We start from the raw sequence: 23,990 nt of genomic DNA, 5'->3' as shown, positions 1-23,990 counted from the left end.
TATGTCACTATACTGTCAATTTGTTGAATTAAAGTGTCGACCAGTGGCAGGCTGCTGACATTGCTGGGGTATTTCCTTACGAGAAACCGGTTGGGCTCCTTCTCTGTCTTGATCTATTCACAAGGAGTCACATGGGAGGAAGTCACAAGATTAAAAAAAAAATTCACACCACAAAAAATGTATCAGATTGTAGTTTTCAAATGACAATAGTTTTTGGTAAATATGTTCTCTCAGATGTATTGCCAAATGTGCAGCTATGATACATGTCTTATAATTGCACCTTATAGACCTATTGTTACTTTAAAATGCCAGTTTTATTATGTATTTGGGATGCCTGCATACATGCATAGTTTACTCTGTGTACTTTGATCTTTTTTGCCTACTGGGTAAACCATAAGAGACTCCTCTCACTTCTCTTTTACTAATGTTTTGCATAACACTGGTCAATCTACTTTGCATTGGTCTTTACTGGTTATTTTTTATGTGTTTAATCAGGTGTGCAACGCTTTATGCAAAACTGACACAAGAGTTATCTGCAGCCTTATATTTATATTTATCATTGAAATGCAAGGAAACTGTGCACGATCATGAAGAGAGACCCTTGAGTGAGGCGACACAGTACTGACATTTGAACTTATTTTTATAAGTTCACTGTATTGAACATAGTTATCATGCATCATGCAGCCCCACTCTGTTGTGAAGGTCTATGGGAAGGTGTCTGGTTACATGTTCAGGACCTCCTCTGAGCAAGCGTTACATGTCAGCCATGTTACTCTCCTATACCAGAGGCATCGACATTACAGGGTTGTCAGGACAACCAGCATGATTCAGAGTCTCAGCTGTGGGCCTCCACCTTGAGCTAAAGGCACTAGCCATGAGACTGAGCAGATGCTGTGCCAGGCAGCCAATCACAGGTGAGCTGTAGGAAAAAGATGACATCATAGGCAAATTAGGGCAAGCGTTGCTCCTTTTGTGGTTGTTGTCTCCTCCTGCTCCAAATTTATTATACTATACTGTTTTACTGCAATACATAAGTTTTATGTATTGCAATTTCTAACGCATACACACATGTATCTGCTTGTATCTTTAAAGAATATGAAATTAGAACTCATTTTACTTATTCATTTTAAATTAAAATCCTAATGTACCTTCAATGACTTGCTTGTATATTTAGAGCCTCAATCATAATATTGAAAACATAACACAACATTTTAAAACCATTTTATATACAGATTTTTATTTTTTTAAACATCAATTGGTGGTTGATTTATGTTTTTCTTTGTACTGAATAGAAACTGCATTCTGGTTTCTGTTTCAGAGGCTGTACTGAACACCCTCCCGCCTGAGCCTGAGTCAGGACTGGTCTGTCAAACACAAAACCAACCTTCCCCTCCTGCTGGTGGCTCCTCCCCCAGACCTGCTGCCCGTTTTAATATTCAGCCCCTCGGCCAATGGGGCGAGCAGGGTGGATGACATCATGGGCTAGGGAACAGTGAGCAGCCAGTGAAGCATCCAGCCTGCCGAACAAGCTTGCTTTTAGGGTCAGGAACTGGTCTGACAAGAGAATGGCGATCCTGCCTCTAAACTGTCACTAGGATCTTGGCGATGAATCAACCAGCACCTGCGCCTCAACGGAGAGACAGCAAGCTAGAGAATGTGAAGATATATTTCAGGTAAATCCCAGAGTGTGCAGTGGTGATGTGAGGGGAAGGCAGGAGGGAGGAGAGAGGGAGGAGGGAGAGGCCGTGGGGGTGCTTTGTAGCCCTTTTTTCCTCCTTCACTCTGCATTCTGCTCTGCTAAGAAGGCTGTTGTTTCACTATATACCTGGACATGACTGTTTCCATCCTTTGGTTTAGACATGCCTAATATGGTGTATCCTTGACGGCACCTCCTCATCCCCGTGTGCGCTCCCTGGTGCCTCACAAATAGCATCTTTATTGATGAGGAGGTGTTGAATCAATGGTGCCGCTTGTGCAGGCCCTGTGTCTATGTGATTGTGTCAGTGCTAGAGCAGCAGCTGCAGTGGCAACAGAAAATAAGCTATGCTATTTTGGGTTTGGAGACCTGAGGCTGGCACTGGGATATGGACCGGGGTGATGGATGGTTAATGTGCTGATGGATGCTCTTTTGTTATGTACATAAGATCTACAGTGGGGTTGAAATAAGCTTTTGTCTATTTGTGTCCTCTAATACACACCCCACACAGAAACACAGCTCTTTCTCATGCCTGTAACATGGACGTGTGGAGCACTTTGATGGCGGCTGTACTGACAAGGAGATATACAACATCTGGTCACCTGACTTCAATGGGGATCGGAGTGGGGGTGGGAGCCAGTCCTGCAAAAGCTCAGCTATTCCACCTCTGATTCTTCCACAGCCGTCAGCAAAGAGCTGTGGAGGCTTTGGCAGAAGTATATGCTGAATGTTGTGCAGTTGTGGCAGTGTTGGGCAGGCTTCAGCTGGAGGGAGCGCCAGGGCCAGGCTCAGGAGAAGCAGCACAGTCATGCTCAGGTTTGGGCCTAGATAAGCAGTGACCTGTTGTCTGACTGAGGGGTGTGAGGGAGGCATCAGTGATGCAGGAGAGTCTCAAGATTAAAAGAGGAAACTGGGGGATGGGGGGATTCTACTTCTGTGCATGTTGTCTGCAATATTGATGGACCCAGACAGTGTTCTAGTCACACATAGACTGGCTTTATCTCACAGTATCCTTCATGTTACTGTATTTATCAAGCATTATCTTTTTCATTCAGATTGCAGTGTGATTAAACAACTACTGAACAAAAACACACAACTGTCTTTTCATCTGATATCACACACTTGTTATTTAGTTTCATTGGTGTGTAGTAGTAGAGCTCCTCTAGATTCCCAGGGTTAATGCTCATAATTCTGAGGCTGCTGCTGCTGTGAGCAAGATGCTGAACTACACTGTCTCCATACATTATATATTGATCATGCCCTTATCTACACACACAGACATCCTGTCTGTTTTAAATGACTACCTCTACCTATATTTTACACTTATGCTGGGCATGTCTGACAGAGTGCACGTAATGGCACATATAATGAAATTTTTATTTGTGTAGCCTAGACACATGAGCAGTTAGCTTGACTGGTCTGTTTTACCATGTTTAAAGTATAAAGACATAGACAGATAAAAAAGACCATAAATAATGTTGACATTTGACATCTGACATTTGTATTTCATTTGCATCAACAAAAATGGATGAAACAACACTTTAAAACTCCCTGGAAAAAAAAACTCAGAGCAACTGTCTATTATTTTAATATCCTTGTGCTTGGATTTCCCCAGTTTTTCCATTGGCCTCTGTAACCCAACACTCACAGTTTGTCTTACCTCAGCTCAGTGAACAAAAGCCATAGACACAGATCCTCATGTTGGCAAGTGGCCTGCTAACTGGGCTGCCTGAAATATGATAGTAGGACACACATATACAAGTAGGCCTCCATCTGTTGACGACTTAGCCTGAATGAGTTATGCTTGTGGACAGCTCATTGTTCACCATAGAGAGCGTTTAACAGAAGAATGGCGGTCTTTCCGGGGGTAACTGTGTGTACAGGGGCTATATAGTGTGGATACTCTTGCAGTAGGTGTGTCAGGGCTACAGTCTGTGTTGTGGATTAGCATGTAGGATTGGAAGCCATCTGGCCATTTTGTCTGTGCACGGGGAGGGGGAGTAAGTGAGAGAGATGGATGGATCAAGACAGAGGAACATTCACACACTGACACATTGACACAGCTATGTCCGTAATCTCGCCCAAGGATGCCTGTTGCTAGTATTAGGGTTGGCTGTGTGTTATATAGGTATTTATGTGTGATAATCTTAACACTGAAATCCAAGTATTGTAAGAGTGTATATGGGATTAATAGCAGATGGTGTCCAAAGACGGTATCAAATAAAAGGTTGAAATGCTACAGGTTCAGGTGGGTTCAGATGGTTTAAGAAATTTAGATGTTTTCATGGGTCAACATTTGAGTTTATCAAAACTAGAGGAGAAAGATTGAAGTGAAGTTAAAAAGCAGACATTGGTTCCCAACCTTTTTTGTCTCTCTTTTTCTCACACTACCTACTAATTTGGGTACTAGGAAAGTCAATCTGTTTACCAGCCTCTAGTGTATTGTCAGTTATAAATATTATATTGTCTTGTTTTTAATGTCCAAAATTCTCCACAACATTGGTAGTAATTTCACCTTCTTTTACCCCCTGAGTGCTCACATACACACAGAGGTCCCTTTACCCCACTGCCCCAACTCACAACTTTTTTTCAGAGAATATATGACACAGATGATCAGGCCTGTCAACAGACATTTAGTGATCTGGAAAAAAAAAGCCTCACATGCCCAGTAGTTTGTGCCCCCACTCATTAAAAAAAACAGGGTTAGTGAGTAGATTTCATTTCATGTACCTTCAAATTGTAAATCAATTAAAACCCTGCTGTAGCTAATGTGAAATCTAAATGCACATATGCACATTTTGTTCTGGCATCACTCATTTTCACACCTCACTTTTGCACATTAGTGTACAGAGACTACATGTGAGAGCGAGCAGGACTAAATATTAAATGACAGCTGATCCCAGGGGCCGACCCAGCTGGGAGTATGGGAAGGGATAATACCTGGTAAAACTGCTCCTCCTTAGTGAGTGTCAACTAACCTGCCTTATTCCTTTGTTTGAATGAAAGCACCATTAGCCATCCACCTGCCTGGGTTATATTATAGACTGGCATAATGCATTGTAAAACCACTCAGTCTTTGATCTTGCAGGAGACGTGCTGGTTTTCACAATTTGGTAATATGCAATTTTCACAAGTACAAGGTAGAATGGAGTAAATGATTAATGTACTGTTTGTAAGTGGTTTTAAGCAGATAAAATAGTGTCAACCAAAGTCTTACAAAATGTCACCTTGTCTGTTATAACTAAGCAGCATATGAAAGCAGTTGGAGTTCAGTGATTACCTCATCTGTCTGTGAATGCATTTGATATGGGTAATTGTGGTGTAGCTGGCTTATTATCATGTTGTATAAGGCTTTTGGTAACATGGATAAAAGATGTTTTGTTAGCTTTCCCTACGGCATGTACGTGTGTGTATGTGTGTATTTCTGCTGAAAATAGAAGGAAAATGTTGAGTATTTCATGTTTGTCAAACCTTATGCATGGGTGGTGATTAAATGGTAGATGTTGGGTAAAGTTGGACATAAAATAAAACATCTGAAAAAAACAAACATTTCAGTTTTTCCATAAATAAGTCACTTTTAGTCAGTGACATTTGGTACAAAAGCAGTCAAATTTTCTCCTTCAAACTCTACTGCCAAATGGCTGTAGATCTGTGAGTTAATAAGACCCAACCATATCATTAACAATTAGAAATGACTGAATAGCCATCTCAAATAATTGTACATCTCTAGTGTTAGAATCTGTTGCCTCAGAAGTACATATTACTCAGAAAAGCACATTTGGAAGGGCCTCAATATCTAATGCTAAGATGCAGGTAATTTTGTGTTTAGCTTTTACTGTTTTGTAATCACCAAATGCAGAGGAATCCAATTTGCTTATATGGATGTTTGCAATGAATTTTATGATGCCACTCATTTAGACTGTGGTATAGCCATGCATTTGGCTTGTTATTACATAAATGTGAAATGAAAGGAGTGGCCATAGCATTGACAGTGTGTAGTCCCTCTGCTGATGCTCTCTCAGAGTTGTGAGAACTCATTGTTTTCTGCAGTAACGTGTTGACATCTGCGTGACTCTAATTTGACTCAACCTGTTTTGTAATTTAAATTGTCTGCCAGCAATCTCAGTTTAGCTCAAGTTATCTTTCTCTTTTATGTTTTTTGTATTTCTTGCATAATAATTGCACCAAAGGCTAAAACAGCAGAGGACCACAGCATGAGCATTGCGGGATAAGCTGATCATAGTAAACAAGAGCCCTTCATCTTGTCCTTTGAGTGTCCTCTCGCTGTCCCGTCCAAGTAATCAGCATCTCTTTAGAAGAGTGGAGGCCAGTCCAAGCCAAGTCAAACAGAGTGTGTCCTAATCAGAAGAAGGCCGAGCCCTGCCCCCACTGTTGTGGCCATTACTGCTCTGATGTCCACAGGTTCCACATTACAACCTTTTCTTCATTCAAATTCTTCATTAATGTTTGAAAACATTTGGTCTTCTTTGAAAAATGAATATTTAATGTGGTAACATGAAGCATCCCTGTTAATACATTATAGTCTGAGCTAACATAAACTGTTGTGGCGTTTCTTTACAAAACACTGAATTGGCCTTTAAGGGTAAAAATTGGGCTTAATGATTTTTCTTAGAAGAGTCCATTATCAAGCACACCACAGCCACAGATTTGATTTTTGCCATTAGGAGACAGAGGAGATGCTTGTTTGAGGGACCGCTCTCCTGTCTGTCTACAGTAAATAGGTCAGAGTATTATGGGTAAGTACAGCATCACCAATGTCTGCCATAACATTCAGAATGACTGATATACTTGAAGGAAGATTACTAGTAGTACATTAAAAGTACTCTTATATGTATTGCAAGAAATACTTTACTCAGTCATTCAGCGGTGTAGGTAAAGGATTCCGTACAGCTGTGTTGTGTTTATCATAAAATACTGTTACTATTTACCATAAAATAAAATCTTGCATATACAACAACAGTCTCAAAGGGTTGTATTCTATCAATAGTTGTTTTTCCATCTGAACTGCTATTAAAAACCGAGAATGTGGGACTTCTAAAAAAGAGTTTTGTTTGTATATGTATAGTCTAAATTTTCATAATTCTCTCTTAAATTCCACTCTTATTAAAATTCCACTCTTATTAAAATGTACTCAAATCTCCATTGCTGTTACATGAGTCTGCATTAGTATTTTACACCATAATCCCTATAACACAGGAAAACTTTTAATATTTCGATAATGAATGACCAAACAACCTCCAAATTCCTCTTTCTATTTGAAGTTGGACTCTCCACTGTTATGAGCTACTGCAGTGATTGATTGTCTGTGTGTTTTTGCTGACCACATAGTGACCGCATTGATCGCTTCTGTCACTGTTATCTGTTTGCATATGTGATCATGTTGGACTTAAACCACCTCTGCCAGCAGTGCATTAGCTCTGTAGAAGTTACTTTATCAAACCGATGTGTTATTGTTGCTTTTTTATGCTTTTGTCATTGGTATACTGTTCTTTAAACCTGTTTAATACCTGGATTAAAAGCCTTATTTAAGATGAAATGCTTACTCATGTGAGTCCTCATTATTACTTCCTGATAATTACACATAATAGCCATGTTGTCAGAAGGGCCTTGTTGCTTTCTCTTTACAGTATAATGCTGTGTTCCTCAGTATTACATGGTTTTGTTGTTGTGGACACACCTCATAGCTGAGAACCAGTTTGCTGTTGTCTGGACTCTGATTAACCAACCACTGTGCTTGTATGTTCTCATGTCATTCAGACAGGTAAAGGAATCCCTACAGCTGTCTAGTGACATTACACAATCATAGTAGTGAGTCACCTTTGAAGAGAAAGCCAAGAAATCATCCATGTGAAAAATATGCTGTGCTAATTTTAGTTTTAATGTTGGCTACTGGTATGTAGTATCAGACAATAGCCATTTCATCTTTCAGTTTAGACTTAGACTTGTCCTTTAACACTTCCTGATTTGGTGCTGGTTTTTAGCCCATTTTAGTCCTAATATAGACTTGGTTTAGTCCAGTTCTGGTTCTGGTTTAGTCCTAGTTTAGTGCAGGTTTACTTCATATTTAAGAAATCAAAATTGTGATGCGGTGTGTGGGCAAGTGTGAACAAATTCATAGACTTCATTGCTCCACATGGGAAATTATTCGGACACAGCACTACCTCAAAAAACACTATAAAGACAGCACAGTATAACACAGAAATAAAATTGGTTGCCTTGCCAGCAAAAGCCACATGCTTTGACATTACTTTATAAAGACAGAATGCAGGAGACATAGGCTGGTCAGACAAACAAGTGGAACTAGTAATAGTAGATTAAATTTGCAAGATAATACAAAAAAAATACAATATACAGCAAGAGGTGGGATTAGCTCTGATAATTAGCCTATTGAAGTGTTGATGTTGTGAATGGTGATTATGTCTTTTTTCATTGTTGGGCTTGTACCTGTTGACATACAGGTAGAAGCCCGAGCCCAGTGTGAGTGAAGGGTCAGATGAGAGCAGAGAGGGGTGTATGAGTAATGAAAGCTGGTTAAATGAGAGCTGTGCAATTAATTGATTAATCATGATGATACAGTTTTCTCCAATAAATTACACAAATCATGTAATTGAAAAAACAACAAAGTTAATTAAATTTTGTTCTGAATGACATGGGCTCTTGATATGCTTCAAAAAACCTGGAGCAACAGCACTTGTCTAATCTACTGGGGTTTTTTTAATATTACAAATAGATGATAATATCAATGGATGACCCTGTCTATACTTACATTATAACCTTTGACTATAGTTACTAAATAATAGTTTGAAATTATAATAATTTAAAGCATGACAAAAGACTTAATTGATAATGAAGTCGCTAATAGTTAGGATATTAATTAATTTGTTACTAAGCCTGAATCATTCATAAAGCAAAAAATCATTCAAGTTTTTTTAATAATCTTTTTTCATGCTTTATTATGACTAATTAAGATGCAGTTATTGCGACGTGTTATCTCAGTTTTGACCCAGACTTACTCATAAAAAGCACTACATTTTTGTTATTTGAAAAACTATAGTTTAATCAGAATTGTTGTTTCAAAGTAGCCTATCTATGTATTATCTTTTTTGAATACATTTGTCTTTATGTGGTGTTTGTTGAGGATACGTGCCCGAGTGTAGAAGCTGAAAAGTAGTCTTTGTTGCTAATGTAGGCTTGCTCTGTGAGGGGGCATGAGGGGGTGGAGGGATGACCGTCTTTCTGGGACGTTGCTGCTGCTGAGCGTATCACATGATGGCCCTGGCCTCGGGGTGAGATTCTGAATCGGAAGATGGTGATGGGACAGTGAGACATCAGGGAATAAGTGGCTGCATGGGACACTTCCTCTGACCACTTACCCCTTTAACCACAGCCTGGCTCATGCATAAGGCAATATACACTGTTTTACAAAATCAGTCTAAGGATACTATTTACTAGTTTAAGATGGCAATTTTAGAAGTTCTTTAATAATGAATGTTTTGTTGTTTTGTTTTGCTTTTCCTGGAGTGTGTCTAAACCCAGTGGTGCATTCAGTGCAGTCAGTCACAGTAACAGGAGTGCTCAGCTGAAATAGGCCAGAGATCTGGGATTGCCTCTTTGTCGTACTCTTGTGTCTCAGGAGCTCTCTATTTGTAATTCACTGGTTTCAAGTGATAAAAGTTAGAAATGGCATCTGTAACAGAAAATAATAATGAATTAATAAACCTTATCCTTCATATTACCCCATTTAAGTATAAACCTGCATCCAGTGTTGACCAAATGACCTGGAATCTATTATTAGCTCAATTACAACATGGTTTATGTGAGTAACTGCTTCAAGTTCTGTAGCTCACGAGTGTGATGACTAATACTCACATAATATAATATGGACTGGTTAAACATGGATTTTTGATAATAGACTAATTCTTGCTGTCTCAGGGATGTGCACTGTCTCAGGAATGTGCAGAGTCTCAGGAATGTGCAGCATCTCAGGGATGTGCATTGTCTCAGGGATGTGCAGAGTCTCGGGGATGTGCAGAGTCTCAGGGATGTGCATTGTCTCAGGAATGTGAAGTGTCTTGGGGATGTGCAGAGTCTCAGGGATGTGCATTGTCTCAGGGATGTGCATTGTCTTGGGGGTGTGCATTGTCTCGGGGATGTGCATTGTCTCAGGAATGTGAAGTGTCTCGGGGATGTGCAGAGTCTCAGGGATGTGCAGAGTCTCGGGGATGTGCATTGTCTCAGGAATGTGAAGAGTCTCAGCGATGTGCAGAGTCTCGAGGATGTGCATTGTCTCGGGGATGTGCAGAGTCTCAGGGATGAGCAAAATCTCAGGGATGTGCAGAGTCTCGGGGATGTGCAGAGTCTCGGGGATGTGCAGAGTCTCGAGGATGAGCAAAATCTCAGGAATGTGCAGAGTCTCGGGGATGTGCATTGTCTCAGGAATGTGAAGAGTCTCAGGGATGTGCAGAGTCTCGGGGATGTGCAGAGTCTCGAGGATGAGCAAAATCTCAGGAATGTGCAGAGTCTCGGGGATGTGCATTGTCTCAGGGATGTGCACAGTCTCAGGGATGTGCAGAGTCTCGGGGATGTGCATTGTCTCAGCGATGTGCAGAGTCTCGAGGATGTGCATTGTCTCGAGGATGTGCATTGTCTCGGGGATGTGCAGAGTCTCGGGGATGTGCAGAGTCTCGGGGATGTGCAGAGTCTCAGGGATGTGTAGACTTGGCTGAGTATAAACTTCTTGAATTTAAATCAAGAAATCAAGAATCATCAGTGTGTTTGTTCAAACAAACACACTGCTGGGGCATGAATCTTGAATCTTTGGGTAATTGTGGACTCAAGCATAAGCTCTGTCATAAAGTCCAGCTTCTTTCAGTTGAGGGTCTTTGCCAAAGTAAAGCCCTACCTTCCCCATGTGGATTTTGAAAAATCAGTTCACGCATCTGCGATGTCTGGATTATTGTAATTCTTTCTATGTGGGCCTGGACCAGGGCTCCCTGCAGCACTTACAGAATACTCCAGCTTGTCTGCTCACAAAAACTAATAGATGAGACCACATCACACCTGTGCTGTGCAACCTGTGCTGACTCCCTATTTCATATTGGTTGAAATTCAAAATGTCATTGTGTTTAAATGCCTACACTCTATGGGTGTTCTATATTTGAGGGAGTTGCTGCAGCCCTATACTTCACCGAGAGCTCTGAGGTCACCTGAGCAGCTCCTGCTCTTTGTGCCCAGAACCAAAACCAGAGGCGACAGAGCCTTTTCTGTGGCAGAGCCGAGACTATAAACATCCTCACTCTGCCTGTCAGATCCTCTCAGATTGTAGCACACTTTAAAACCAGACTAAAAGCCCACCTTCTAGCTAGACAGGATATTGTGGTGTTTTATTCCTCTTTGCCTGTGTGTTGTATTTTATGTATATCTGTTTTTGTTGACTTGGGTGAAGCACTTTGGGCAGCTCATATTATTTTAAACGTGCAATTGAAATTGAAAAAATTACCTTCTGGCCTATGATTTAGGTTAGCTTTGTGAAGGTGCTCAAGATTTAGATTGTTAGTAAATTAATATAGCATTTTGATCAGTAACAAACAGCCCCTTCTAATAATAAAATGTAAAGGTTATCTTGCTACTTGACTTGACGATGCCTTTGTTGTTATTAATGACTTTGTCAGTTATTGTTGACACACTGTTCAATGACAGTAGCAGTGAATCCCTGTCTCCATGTGCTTTCTGTTTCAGGACATTGTGAGTGTTACTAAAGATGTCTGATAGTGCCGATATTGAGGAGAAACCACCAGCCCCCCCCTTGAGAATGAACAGTAGTTCCCGAGACTCTTCATCAGTGAATCACGCCTCCAAACCGCTTCCAATGGCTCCAGAAGAGAAAAACAAGAAAGCCCGCCTGCGCTCTATCTTCCCCGGGGGAGACAAGAGTGAGCCTCAATTGATTTCTCACTGACTAAATTAATATGAATATTAATATTATGCATATTATAATTATCTGCAGCAAACAAGAAGAAGGAGAAGGAGCGTCCAGAAATATCACTTCCCTCAGATTTCGAACACACCATTCACGTTGGATTTGACGCTGTAACGGGAGAATTCACAGTGAGTTTTTGCATAGCCTCTTGTACATTCTCATTCCAGGGGGAGAGTTTTATCTGAGGTATGCTGAGCTCAAATCTGTAATTCCCTGGAGGTGACTCTTAATGTAGTTTCGTTCACACAAAGTTAGTAAAGTGAGTGACTTGAATGAAAACGAGTCCATCCTGCGTCTTCAGCTGAAGCTACTACATTACATTTTAACTGCAGGTTTTTAGGTGCGGCTTTCTGCTGTAATAACTTTCTAAGATTTTATTCGTTTCCATCTTTTGTATGAATTCAATGAGTTTGACATGTTTGAATATTTGGAATTATTGCTAAGTTTAAAGCCAAGTACACTACACACCACAAAGGTTATTACTAGAACAAATTGGTTTAGTTTCAGTGAATCTGAATTTGTACTATTATGAATAACATTACATACTGTTGAACAAGTCTCTGCACTGTATTTTATACATTTTATTTTTGGTAGGTGGTAACAAGTACAGGGTGTCCATAAAGTCTCTTTACAATTTAAAAATGTTATTACAAAGGCAAGTGATAAGTTATATTAATTACATTTGTTCTTTTGTACTCAGTGGTTATAAAGGTTTGTAATCACATTGGGGTCTGCATGTTTGTGAGTTTCTCAATCAAGATTTCCAAACTGTTGGATTGGAAGGGCCAAGTCTGTGGCCACCACGTTCAAGAGATATCACACCTCTGGATTTCTTTCTATGGGGCTATGTTAAAGATTTTGTGTTTCGAAAAAAGACATTACTGAACTAAAGCAAAAGATACAGATGCAATTGCAACCACTGATGAGGCTATGCTACAGCAAACATGGCAAGAAATGGAGTACTGTCTTGATGTACTTCGTTTGACTAATGGAGTATATGTATTAAATGATCATAAAAACTTTGGAAGCCACTGAGTGCAATAGAACAAGTCTGACTAAGAAATCTTATCAATTGCCTTTATAATAAATGTTTTAAATTGTAAAGAGACTTTATAGACCCCCTGTACATTATAGGCCGATGATCCTTCCTGACCAAACCTAGCCCAAGATGCTATGTGTTCATTTTGGGCACTCACTACTGACAAGTTACACTTTTACAGTTTTTATCTGTAAAAATATCCTTCCCCCTTTTAATATTTGCACATGTGTCCACCAGAGCTGCTATTTAGCCCAATGTGTCCGTGTGTTGTCACAGGGAATCCCGGAACAATGGGCACGACTCCTCCAAACGTCCAACATCACCAACTGGAGCAGAGAAGAACCCCCAGGCTGTGCTGGATGTACTGAAGTTTTATGACTCCAAAGAGACCGTCAACAACCAGAAATACATGAGTTTCACCTCCGGAGGTCAGTTCATGTCCAAGATAACATCAACATCTGCTGTACAAAAAGAGCTCATTTTGAGTGTTCATTGTCTTTAAAACTGTTTTTTCTGTTCTAGACAAATCTGCACATGGGTACATCGCAGCAAATACTCTGGTGAGTTACATTAATATCGAAATAGAAGTGCAAGAGTAAGACACACGTAACCTAGATAAAACATGTCATTTAATTTGGTGTGTGCTGCTTTAAATATACTGGTATTTGAAGAATAGTACAGGTAAGTTTAAACATGTTACCTAATACAATATATGAAGTAAGGATAGTTGTACAGCTTTACTTTTAATACTTTTTTCATTCTCATCACGTAGTTCGCAACAATATCTGACCTTGTTCTGGACAGTTTAGTGCCCTCAGCTCTGCAGAGTGCCTTGACTGTTGAGGCCATGCCAATCAGTGGTGATTCTCTGCCTCAGAAACTGTAGAGAGGGAAGCGTGCTGCTCCTGTTTCTTTTTCCAATCGACTTAACCAGATTTTGACATAGCCATAGACGAGCCCGCACATCGAGGAGGACTCCCACTGTGTTGACCTCATTCCTTTGGCCAGAGTAATCTATGCTTTGAATACTGTGGCCTGTAGCACGCTCAGCTGCGCAGAGAAGTGGTATCCAAGTGTTGGCTGGATTCGCTGCCCCGGGCGACCACACTGAGATTACTCTGTGCCAGGCTTTGCTTAGAAGAGCTTTTTCATAAGCGGCGAGCGAGTGAGCGGGTGATCTTGCAAGGTTGTGTGAGGAGATTTCTGTCACAGTCCAAGCCCCACAGAAGTGACTCAGCTACATCCAGCACTGGCCACACTGTAAAGCCAAATGGTGGAGGAGCCAAGACAGCAGCAAGCAGCATCTAATGGCACAGTATTACAGATTGAAGGAGATACGGATCCTGTTGAGTTGTCTTTGACACATGTAAAAGGTATCTCCTTTACGCAGCTTTTGTCTGAGTTGACCCATCTGTAGGGTGACCACCTGTCCCTTGTCCCACTTTTATTGATGTCACATGAATTGTATTAAAAAACTGAGATTTACATACTCCAAAATATAAAGTAAAGTGATGCCTTTATACTATTCAGAGGGGGCAACATTGCGCTTTACCTGCGTACAATCTGCTGGAAGTCATTAGAAAGAAAAAATATATTTTTAAAATGTATAAAATTGAAATGGCACCACTGACCCATAGTCTTTGAACTGCTTGTCTGACAGAGTCCATTAGAGACCTGCTTTCATTCAGCTCTGTGTTCAGATCTTACATGTACTCAACCTGGGCCTTGAACTCCTCTTTACCACTGCTAAGGCCAGTGTGAATAGTGAATTAATGTGTTGCTTTGGCTCTCAGCACCATAGTGTACAAACAGTCCCTGTGTGAGATACATGATGAATCTCAAAAGCATCTGTAGTATTTTTTTACAAGATGCTGTTATAATCTCAGGAGACATGTGTGTTGTAAGCAATTAGCAGAGCAGTGTTGTTGGCGCCGTGTTTTGGAAAAGCTTGACAAGAGTTTCCTCGTCTGGGCATCAGTTCAGTCTTTATTGTTTACTTTTATCCTTGCACTGGCTTTGTTTGTTTACAGAGTTGTAATTGGTCAGTACATGAACAGTTGTGCATAGTTTGATTGGCTTACGGAACTGGTGTCTTACTAAATGGACACATAATCATAATTTATTATTTTCAAACAATTTTCTGCATTTTGCAATTATTGAAAAAGTTTGTATTCAGTTTTCTTGACAGGTTTCTTTTGAATGTAGTTTTGGCAGAGTAACCATGTCCATCATTTTACTCATGATAGCTGTGTCAGTTTCAGCATCTTTCATGATCCTGTTATAAGATAGAGGAGCAATAGTGTTTTTAATGTATATGCCATATTTGTCATGTTTTGATCAACACCTGAGCATCGCTCATACAAACATTTATGTATAACTACCATAAACATGATGAGGTCTTAAGTTTTTATTTAGTTAGTTGAACATGGTCATGGTTTGCTGTGTATTTTGAAGTTAAAGTTGGACCAGACTTCCAGCCCTCAGCAGCATAACTCCTGCCCTCTCCCCCTTCCCTCAAAAACACCTCTGTGAAACACTGTGTGGCTTTGTTTTGAGTAAATGAGTCCCATTTTTAACACTCAGAACCGGCTGCTGTCGTCTGGGCCTCCCGTCAGCCTCAGAACCTGCAGCGCATTATTTGACAAGGTAACCTACATTTTACTTTCCACTTGACTTACCTCTTCATTGGCTTCTTCAGCTAAATTTGATCCTCCTGATTCAAACACAGTTGGGGGTGTGACCCAAGCACCTCTTGTGTTTTTATTCAGCTGTTTCTATTGGAAACAGCAGGGCAGGGGCGCATGCCACAGAGGGCTGTGACTGTCCAGCCTCTGCATGTGTGAGCTCATACTCCCAGTCTAACTTCATCATCATTAGGCTGTAGACATCACCGCATTGCCTGAAGCAGCACAGACACTGCTTTAGCCACTCATCTGCTGCAGAGTTGGGCCTGTCCTGTGCGGAGCAGACAGGAGCCCAACCTCAGCTCACTGGGGCCTCTCTCACTCCCTTAATTCACTCAATGCTCTACCTCATGCAGACACTGCTCATGTATTTTCATCTTTGGATTTGAAATGACCTCTTTTCAATATTTCAGTGTTTGTAAAAGATGACACCCAGTTGACATGATCCCTGAAAAAACTTACCACCATTCACCTTTTCATACCAGACTTCAACCTCTTCTGTATGATATTTGTAGACACTAACTTTGTAGAGATACTAACTTTTCTCATTTCTCATTGCTTTTAACAGTACTAGTAAAACAATTTCTTATCGTTTAAATGTCTTCTTTCCAAGATCGTTCTAATGTTGTGGTCTCGTCTGTCCATTTATGCAGTAACAGGCAATAAGCATTTTTAACTAAAATAATTAAAATGCATCATCTGAAACAAAACTAAAACATAATCTTATTTTTAAATGTGTTGGAGAAATAATTCCTTTCCAATCATCAAATCATTTTCTATATTGAGCAGTTAGTAGAAAGTATAAATGCTACAATAAGGATTTCCTGTTTAGTTCCACTCAATTGTTTTACAAACTTTCAGTTATAATCATATGTTATTCTCAGGGTGCCAAAACCTCTACGGAGCCCCCATTGCTCCTCCAGTCTCAGAGGAGGAGGATGAGGAGGAAGAAGAAGAGGAAGAGGAGGAGGAAGAGGAGGAGGACGAAGACGAGGTGCCTCCCATGATCGCCCCTCGGCCTGAACACACCAAATCTGTATGTCACTTCCATTTATTTAACCTGTTGATCTGTTCTAGTTTATTAATGATTCAAATCCAAACAGATTTATACCCGGTCTGTTATGGACCCTCCAAAGCCCCCTACCCCAGTTAAAGAGGTGCCCACTCCTCCCGAGTCCCAGGTGCAGCCCGACAACACGCCCAACACCCTGTACCGCAACACGGACCGGCAGAGGAAGAAGTCTAAGATGACAGATGAGGAGATCCTGGAAAGACTTAGTAAGTGTCTAAAAATATCTGGAGAAGTATCCTGGACCCTGAAGTTTTGTTTTTTTTCTTTTTGAAGCTATAATGAATTTCCAAAGCTTTGTGACATTAAATGTATACTTATTAATGTGTATTACTTCAAATATTGCTCAAGTCATACTGCAGCTTAAACTTTTTTCAGATAGTTTCTGGATTCTCCAAAATCACGCATCCTTGACCCCAAAGCTTTGCATGAACTCTCTGAAGACAAGAATGCCAGTGCAGTTTGCCAGAGAGCTTTGTACTGTGATTTTTAAAAATGTATACTTATGCCTCTACATGTGTAGGCATCAAATCAGTCTAAGATAGAAGTTCACCTCAAAGCTGTGTATTTTGTGATTATTGCATCCTCTCTCACACACACGGGCTTAATCAGTTATACATGTTTATTTTTCTTTCTGACTCAGGGAGTATTGTGAGCGTGGGAGATCCCAAAAAGAAGTACACGCGCTTTGAGAAAATTGGACAAGGGTAAGTCAATATCTCGTTAAACTGTAGCTACAGTAAAATATGACCTAATAACAGAGGTTTAGTATTTAAACTAGTTTGTGTGTCCTCACATGAGAGCAGCAGGGACTGGTTCATTATTTAGAGCGCTGAGTGGACACTGGTGTACTGTATCTGATTTAGAAAGGACAGGAGCTGCTCCAGGTCTCTGGTTTCAGGAGTTACTTCCAAATAAGGGTTGAATCCATGCATACATTCCTCTGACTGCACACACTTATTGGAAACCATAAATTATTTGTGTTTGTGCTCCGTTTGCAAACCTTTGCTGTCTCAATACAAAGAGATGTGTTTTTGAGCCAGGCATTATGGGGCATTAACAATACCGATATCAATAGAGGGGCTTAAATCTGAATTTCATGGCATAATATTGATTTATTTTTTCTAGGGGCAATCTGGCACTGTGTATACTGCTATAGACATAGCGACTGGCCAAGAGGTTTGAGCAAAAATACTTTTATTTTATAGATTAAGATTTGAAAAAGGTTTCACAGTTATGGTAATAAAGTGATGGTTTTGACTCAGGTGGCCATTAAACAGATGAATCTGCAGCAACAACCCAAGAAGGAGCTGATCATCAATGAGATTCTGGTGATGAGGGAAAACAAGAACTCAAACATAGTCAATTATCTGGACAGGTGGGTTTTAAATTGTATACTTTAACTATATAGTCAATACAAGAAAAACACAAAAACAGATGTATATGAGCTCACAGCTTCACTCTACTACTTCCTTATCTGTCCCCCATAATGGAGGCACCAGAGCTGAGGACATTGTGCTTTACTGCCACCTGCTGTCTGCACATTTTAAATAATCACATTTCAATTTTCTTTTATTTTCAACAATTCATTTTGAAACATTAAAACACAATTTATTTATTGTATGAACCAAATAACCTGACATTATTATTGTTTTATTGTTATTGTTATGTCTTTTCACAATTATTTGGTATATCAACTCAAAATTACTCACCTGTTTTAATGTTTATTCCTCTCAGTTACTTGGTGGGAGACGAGTTGTGGGTGGTTATGGAGTATTTGGCTGGTGGCTCGTTGACAGATGTAGTGACAGAGACGTGTATGGATGAGGGCCAGATCGCTGCGGTCTGCAGAGAGGTACTACGCCAATTTTACACTTAATCAGCAGCTTCCTCTCGGGCCAGTCCTCTGTGCCATAAAGCAACTGACCTTTATGTTATGATCCAAAAAATGACTTGCATTTTGTCTGTGCACACAGTGTCTTCAGGCTCTGGACTTCCTTCACTCCAACCAGGTCATTCACAGAGATATAAGAGCGACAAATATCCTCCTTGGTATGGATGGATCTGTCAAACTCAGTAAGTCCAATCCTTGTTTTTATCAACGCAAGTGAGGTATAGGACCAAGTTTGTACTGTATAACCACTGATTAAATTATTGTCCCCCAACAGCTGACTTTGGGTTCTGCGCTCAAATCACGCCAGAGCAAAACAAGCGCAGTACAATGGTGGGCACGCCCTACTGGATGGCTCCAGAGGTCGTGACGAGAAAAGCCTATGGCCCCAAAGTGGATATCTGGTCTCTGGGTATCATGGCAATAGAAATGGTCGAAGGAGAGCCCCCATATTTGAATGAAAATCCCCTGAGGGTAAGAAGCACTGGGTGATGACTAGGAACCTCACAATATCAAATTTGAGTGTAACAATTATTGTGAGAGGAAACATCACATAATCAAGTCCTCTTTAATACATGACCAAACTTGGGTTGTTTTAAAGACAAAACAGTAAGATGTATTTACCTCCTTAACTTGATGGAGGGGTTTGAGCACCCGAATGATCGTAGGAGCCATGTTGTTGGGGGCGTCATACCCTGGTAGGGTCACCCATGTCAAACAGGTCCAGGGGGATGGGTCAGATTAAGAGCGAGAGTTCAAAAACTCTCCTCGATAAGGATTCAATCAAAGCCAGTTACATCGCCCAGATTGTCATTACCGGGGCCCCACCCTGGAGCCAAGCCTAATGTGGGTGCTCGACAGCAAGTGCCTGGTCACTGGGCCTTTCCTCATGGGCCCAGGCGGCACAGCCCGAAAGAGCAACGTGAGGCTGTCTTCTCGTGGACCCACTACCTACGGGAGGATCCGTGAGGGACTGGTGCGAAGAGTTCTGGGCGGGGGCCTTGACGACTGGATCTCCGGACATGGGGAGGGGCTCTGGAGACCTGGAATGTCACCTCGCTGGGGAGGAAGGAGCCTGACCTTGTGCGGGAGGTTTAGCTTTACTGGCTAGATATAGTCAGCATCACCTCTCCACACAGCTTGGGCTCTGGACCCCAGCTCCTTGAGAGGGGCTGGACCCTCTGTTTCTTTGGTGTTGCCTGCAGGGAGAGGTGGCGAGCCGCAGTGAGCTTGCTTATTGCCCCACAGCTTAGGTACCATGTGTTGGTGTTCATCCCAGTGAACGAGAGGGTCGTGTCCCTGCACCTTCCGGTTGGGGACAGGTCTCTCACTGTAGGCCGACACAACAGTACCTGGCCTTCTTGGAGTCCCTGGGAGGGGTACTAAGACAGTGCACCGACCAGGGAATCCATTGTTCTCCTCTGGGACTTCAACGCCCATGTGGACAACGACAGTGACACCTAGAGGGGCGTGATCAGGAAGAACGCCTTCCTGATCTGAACCTGAGCGATTATTCTGTTATTGGACTTCTGGTCTAGCCAGAGTTGTCCATAATGACACCATGTTCAAACACAAGGGGTGTCCATCAGTGTAAGTGGCACCAGGACACCCTAGGCCGGAGGTCGATGATCAACTTTGCTGTTGTGTCATCTGAGTTGGATTCGCTGGCGGGGGAGAGTCTTCAACTTGCACCTCCGGGTAAGTTTCACTCAGATCCCGGGCGAGGCTGGGAACATGGATTCCGAGTGGGCCATGTTCTCCGCCTCTATTGTCGATGCAGCCACTCGCAGCTGTGGTCGTAAGGTCTGCAGTGCTTATCATGGCGGCAACCCCCGAAGGTGTAAACTGTTTTTTGTCCCGGTCACAGAACACTGGACCAGCTCTATACTCTCCATTGGGGTGTGCTCCAGGAGTGTGGGGTACAGGGCCCTTTGCTAAGGGCTGCCTGGTCCCTGTATGACTGGAGCAGGAGCTGTGTTCACATTGCTGGCAGTAAGTCAGACCTGCATGTTGGACTCCACCTGGGCTGCCCTTTGTCAATGGTTCTGTTCATTGTTTTTATGGACAGAATTTCTAGGTGTAGCCAGGGGCTGGAGTGGGGCTGGTTCGGGAATCAAAGGATCTCATCTCTGCTGTTTACAGATGATGATATATCCTAAGGACCTGCAACAGGCACTGGGGCAGTTTGCAGCTGAGTGTGAAGCGGCTGGGATGAAAATAAGCTCCTCCAAATCAAGTTCAAGTATCTCGGTGTCTTGTTCACGAGTGAGGCAAGAATGGAGCATGAGTGACAGGTGGATCAGTGCAGTGTCTGCAGTGATGCGGTCACTGTATCAGTCTGTTGTGGTCTGAGTCGAAAGGCAAAGCTCTTGATTTACTGGTCAATCTATGTTCCCACCCTCACCTATGGCCATATGTTTTGGGCAATGACCGAAAGTATAAGATTATAGATTCACGTGCCCGAAATGAGGGACAAGGGTGGCTGAGTGCTCCCTTAGAGATAGGGTGAGGAGCTCAGTGACAAGAGAGGAGATCAGAGTAGAGCCTCTGCTCCTCCACGTTGAGAGCCAGCAAGTGGCATCAGGATACCCACTGGATGCCTCCCTATGGAGGTGTTCCGGGCATATCCCACCGGGAGGAGGCACTGGGGAAGACTATGGAACTGGAAATGCTTTGGGTGCCAGCGGAGCTGGAGGATGTGTCTGGGGTGAGGGAAGTCTGGGAGTCCCTGCTTAGACTGCTGCCCCCCAGACCTGGCCCAGGATAAGTGGAAGAAAATAGATGGATGTACTTACCATGTTGACATGTTTCGGATGCTAGCTACAAGCCCTCTTCATATCTGTTAGTTCTTTAAAATGAACCCAAGTTGCTAAGAACCATCACAATTTAACAATTATCATGATTATTGACACCATTATCAAACAAGTAATTTTGTCACTGTATTATAAGAAGATAATGTAAGGTAGAAGGTAAATTCTAATATGTCTGCTTTGTATCCAGGCCCCTGTACCTTATAGCAACTAATGGCACTCCAGAGTTGCAAACCCAGAGAGACTGTCATCAGTTTTCAGAGACTTCCTCAATCGCTGTTTGGAGATGGACGTGGACCGCAGAGGCTCAGCCAAGGAGCTACTGCAGGTAAAAGCATTTGCAAATTACTTAAGCATTATGTCATTGTACAAACCAGCAGGCCTAATGGCCTCTATTCCCTTTGTGGCCTCCAGGGGTATCAAACCTGTAGTTGTCTTTCATTGTGCTAATAGCAGCCTTATTTTCTGATTCTGCAGCAATAACTTCCTGAAGCTGGCAAAGCCTCTGTCCAGCCTGACGCCTCTGATTGTAGCTGCAAAGGAAGCCATAAAGAACAGCAGTCGCTAAGACGTGCCCTGTCTCCAGGCCCAAAGCTGCAGCACTTACACAGGAGAAGTGCATTTTGGGTGTTTGGATGGTGCATGGTGTGTCTGAGACATCTCCATATGGGTTACTGTGTAATTTTATTACGCAGGGACTATACCCCAGGCTCCGTATGCAGGACAGACACTGGCCTTGCAGCCTCACGTCGCACGCTGCTCAAACTTTGCCTCCATGTTTCCTTTTCCAGCACTGTACAAACGGTGCATCTCGACCTGTGTCTGAATGTGTGTTTGAATGGTCATGTTTGGAAGGCTCCCATACCAAAAGAAGGATTGGTAAAAGCCAGGAACTTCAGGAGTGAGTACAAACCGCCTGTGATCCCTCTCCAAAGCTTTAGGTCAGGTTCCTTTAGTCCCCTCGGTGGAGCAAGGCCTCATCTTAAGCTCTTGTTTCTTGAGGGACTCTGGATCCTACATTTCATGCATGACAACAACTGTGTGGAGCAACACTGCTGCAGATTTCACATCTCAAGGTGGGACATTACTGTGTAGATGTGTGACATAATGGGGGTGAGTGTGTGTGTGTGTGTGTGTGGGGGGGGTGTGTGTGTGTACAGTGGATGCAGATAAAGTGAGAGAGTGATTTAGTATTTATCTTACAACGTGGACATTTCAGGAACATCAGTTTACCACTTTAGGTCACCAAAATATTTAAATTGAAGGATGATTTACAACACAGAAAACTCAAATACTTTAATGTAGTATTGATATTTATGGTACTAGCAATGTAAGGTTATTTCAGAATACTAAGCAAACTCTAAACTAACTAATTCACCACTAATATGCAGGATAATAAATCTATTCAGGTACTAACCTAAAGTATACGCCAAAGTACAGTTCGATGTTTCAGACAGCATGCTGTAATGGTCTGTGTACACTCCAGTTCAGCACTGCATATCGCTGCTGCTTTACATGTGCCTGTTAAACCAGGAAACAATGACATCTCATGAAAGCAAAATTATAACAATATAAAACAGTAACAACTTCAATTTAAATTACAGTCATTCTGAGGTTTGAACAGAAATCAACATGTTGTTTTAGCCGCTGCTCATGATACAGTGTCTTTAAATTGTGTCTTATGTGATGTTTGTTACGTGACCTGTGTGTGCTGTAGTGGGTGGCTTATTAGAAAGAAATTTTTTTTTAATGACTTGTTTAATGACCAATACAAACCGGAAACTGTGGAGCAAAACTATTATGTTGTGTCTTTGTTGCCGGTTTAAAAATGCTGAAAAGTATGCCTGCTTTGTGTTCATATAGTGTGTATTTTTTACCATTTAGCATCCCTGTGTGAGTGTGTGTGTGAGGGAACTGCCTCGATCTGCACTATAGTTAATGCCTCACTTGTATGTTCCACTCTGAGGTGCAGGGTAAGCTGCTTGGTCATACTAACCTCCACTGTACAACAAATGTACACAAGATTGGAGGTTGCAACAGAGCCCATGCATGAAACACAAACTTAACACTGTATCTCATCTTCAAATAGATTGTTAGGATATTTATGTATGTATGTAAATATAACAGGAGGCCACCTTTTTCAAAATATAAATCAATATTCAGGTTGCTGTATGTATCATTAAATGTTTTGCACCCTGGAAGAGGAGAAATACACTTGTCGCTGCACTCCTGGATACTGCTTTGAGCTCATCGGATGCTCTTTGATTTGGGACAAAAAGCCGAAAATGCACTCCTCTGTGTGCAGGCCCACACAGACTGTCCCAGTGTCCCCCTGTTGACGTCCCATCTGAGGATGGGACGCTCTAAATGTACAGGTCTCAACTATGAGCACAACAAGAGACAACACGGACTCCACCCCCTCTCTGTGGTTGCTCCTGTACATTCCTATCATTTGAATGTGTAAAACGTGGTGTGATAAAATCCTCTATTAATGTGTATCAAGAGAATGGAACAAAGACAAAAAATGTTACTTTTTAAATTATTATCATTATTATTACTCTTATTCTTGTCTAGCTTTGTAAAAAACTGCTGATCCATCCGGCATACCTCAGCAGACTTTCCCCCATCTCGGACACGGACAAGCTTATGATGGGGAATTGAGGTTTTGGATAAACTATTTTTAATTGTGGTTGAAGCAATAGACTTTTTGAACTTTGAATTGTGCATGGCTGTGTCTTGAGTGTAAAAAATGCAGTTTGGGAACTGGACTGAAATAAAAAAAAAGAGGACAAAATTTACAG

The 23,990-nt window shown here is 41.7% G+C and overlaps 1 protein-coding gene across 1 annotated transcript; it reads left to right on the top strand.

Annotated features, from left to right (window-relative positions):
• Window positions 1–1,469: 1,469 nt before the first annotated feature.
• On the top strand, window positions 1,470–23,988 carry LOC117382020 (serine/threonine-protein kinase PAK 3-like). Its single transcript, XM_033979090.2, is given in 19 exon segments — window positions 1,470–1,673; window positions 11,456–11,649; window positions 11,724–11,824; window positions 13,012–13,067; window positions 13,069–13,163; window positions 13,258–13,295; window positions 15,319–15,381; window positions 16,304–16,319; window positions 16,322–16,455; window positions 16,523–16,697; window positions 17,132–17,199; window positions 17,617–17,667; window positions 17,754–17,866; window positions 18,226–18,343; window positions 18,465–18,564; window positions 18,657–18,867; window positions 21,380–21,417; window positions 21,420–21,517; window positions 21,668–23,988. Coding segments are annotated over 18 exon segments (1,737 nt in total). The 5' UTR covers window positions 1,470–1,673; window positions 11,456–11,477; the 3' UTR covers window positions 21,758–23,988.
• The last annotated feature ends 2 nt before the right edge of the window (window positions 23,989–23,990 follow it).

The sequence above is a fragment of the Periophthalmus magnuspinnatus genome, chromosome 14 (assembly GCF_009829125.3).
Source record: "Periophthalmus magnuspinnatus isolate fPerMag1 chromosome 14, fPerMag1.2.pri, whole genome shotgun sequence".
Classification (NCBI taxonomy): Eukaryota; Metazoa; Chordata; class Actinopteri; order Gobiiformes; family Gobiidae; genus Periophthalmus; species Periophthalmus magnuspinnatus.
This window is presented reverse-complemented; position numbering and strand designations above follow the sequence as displayed.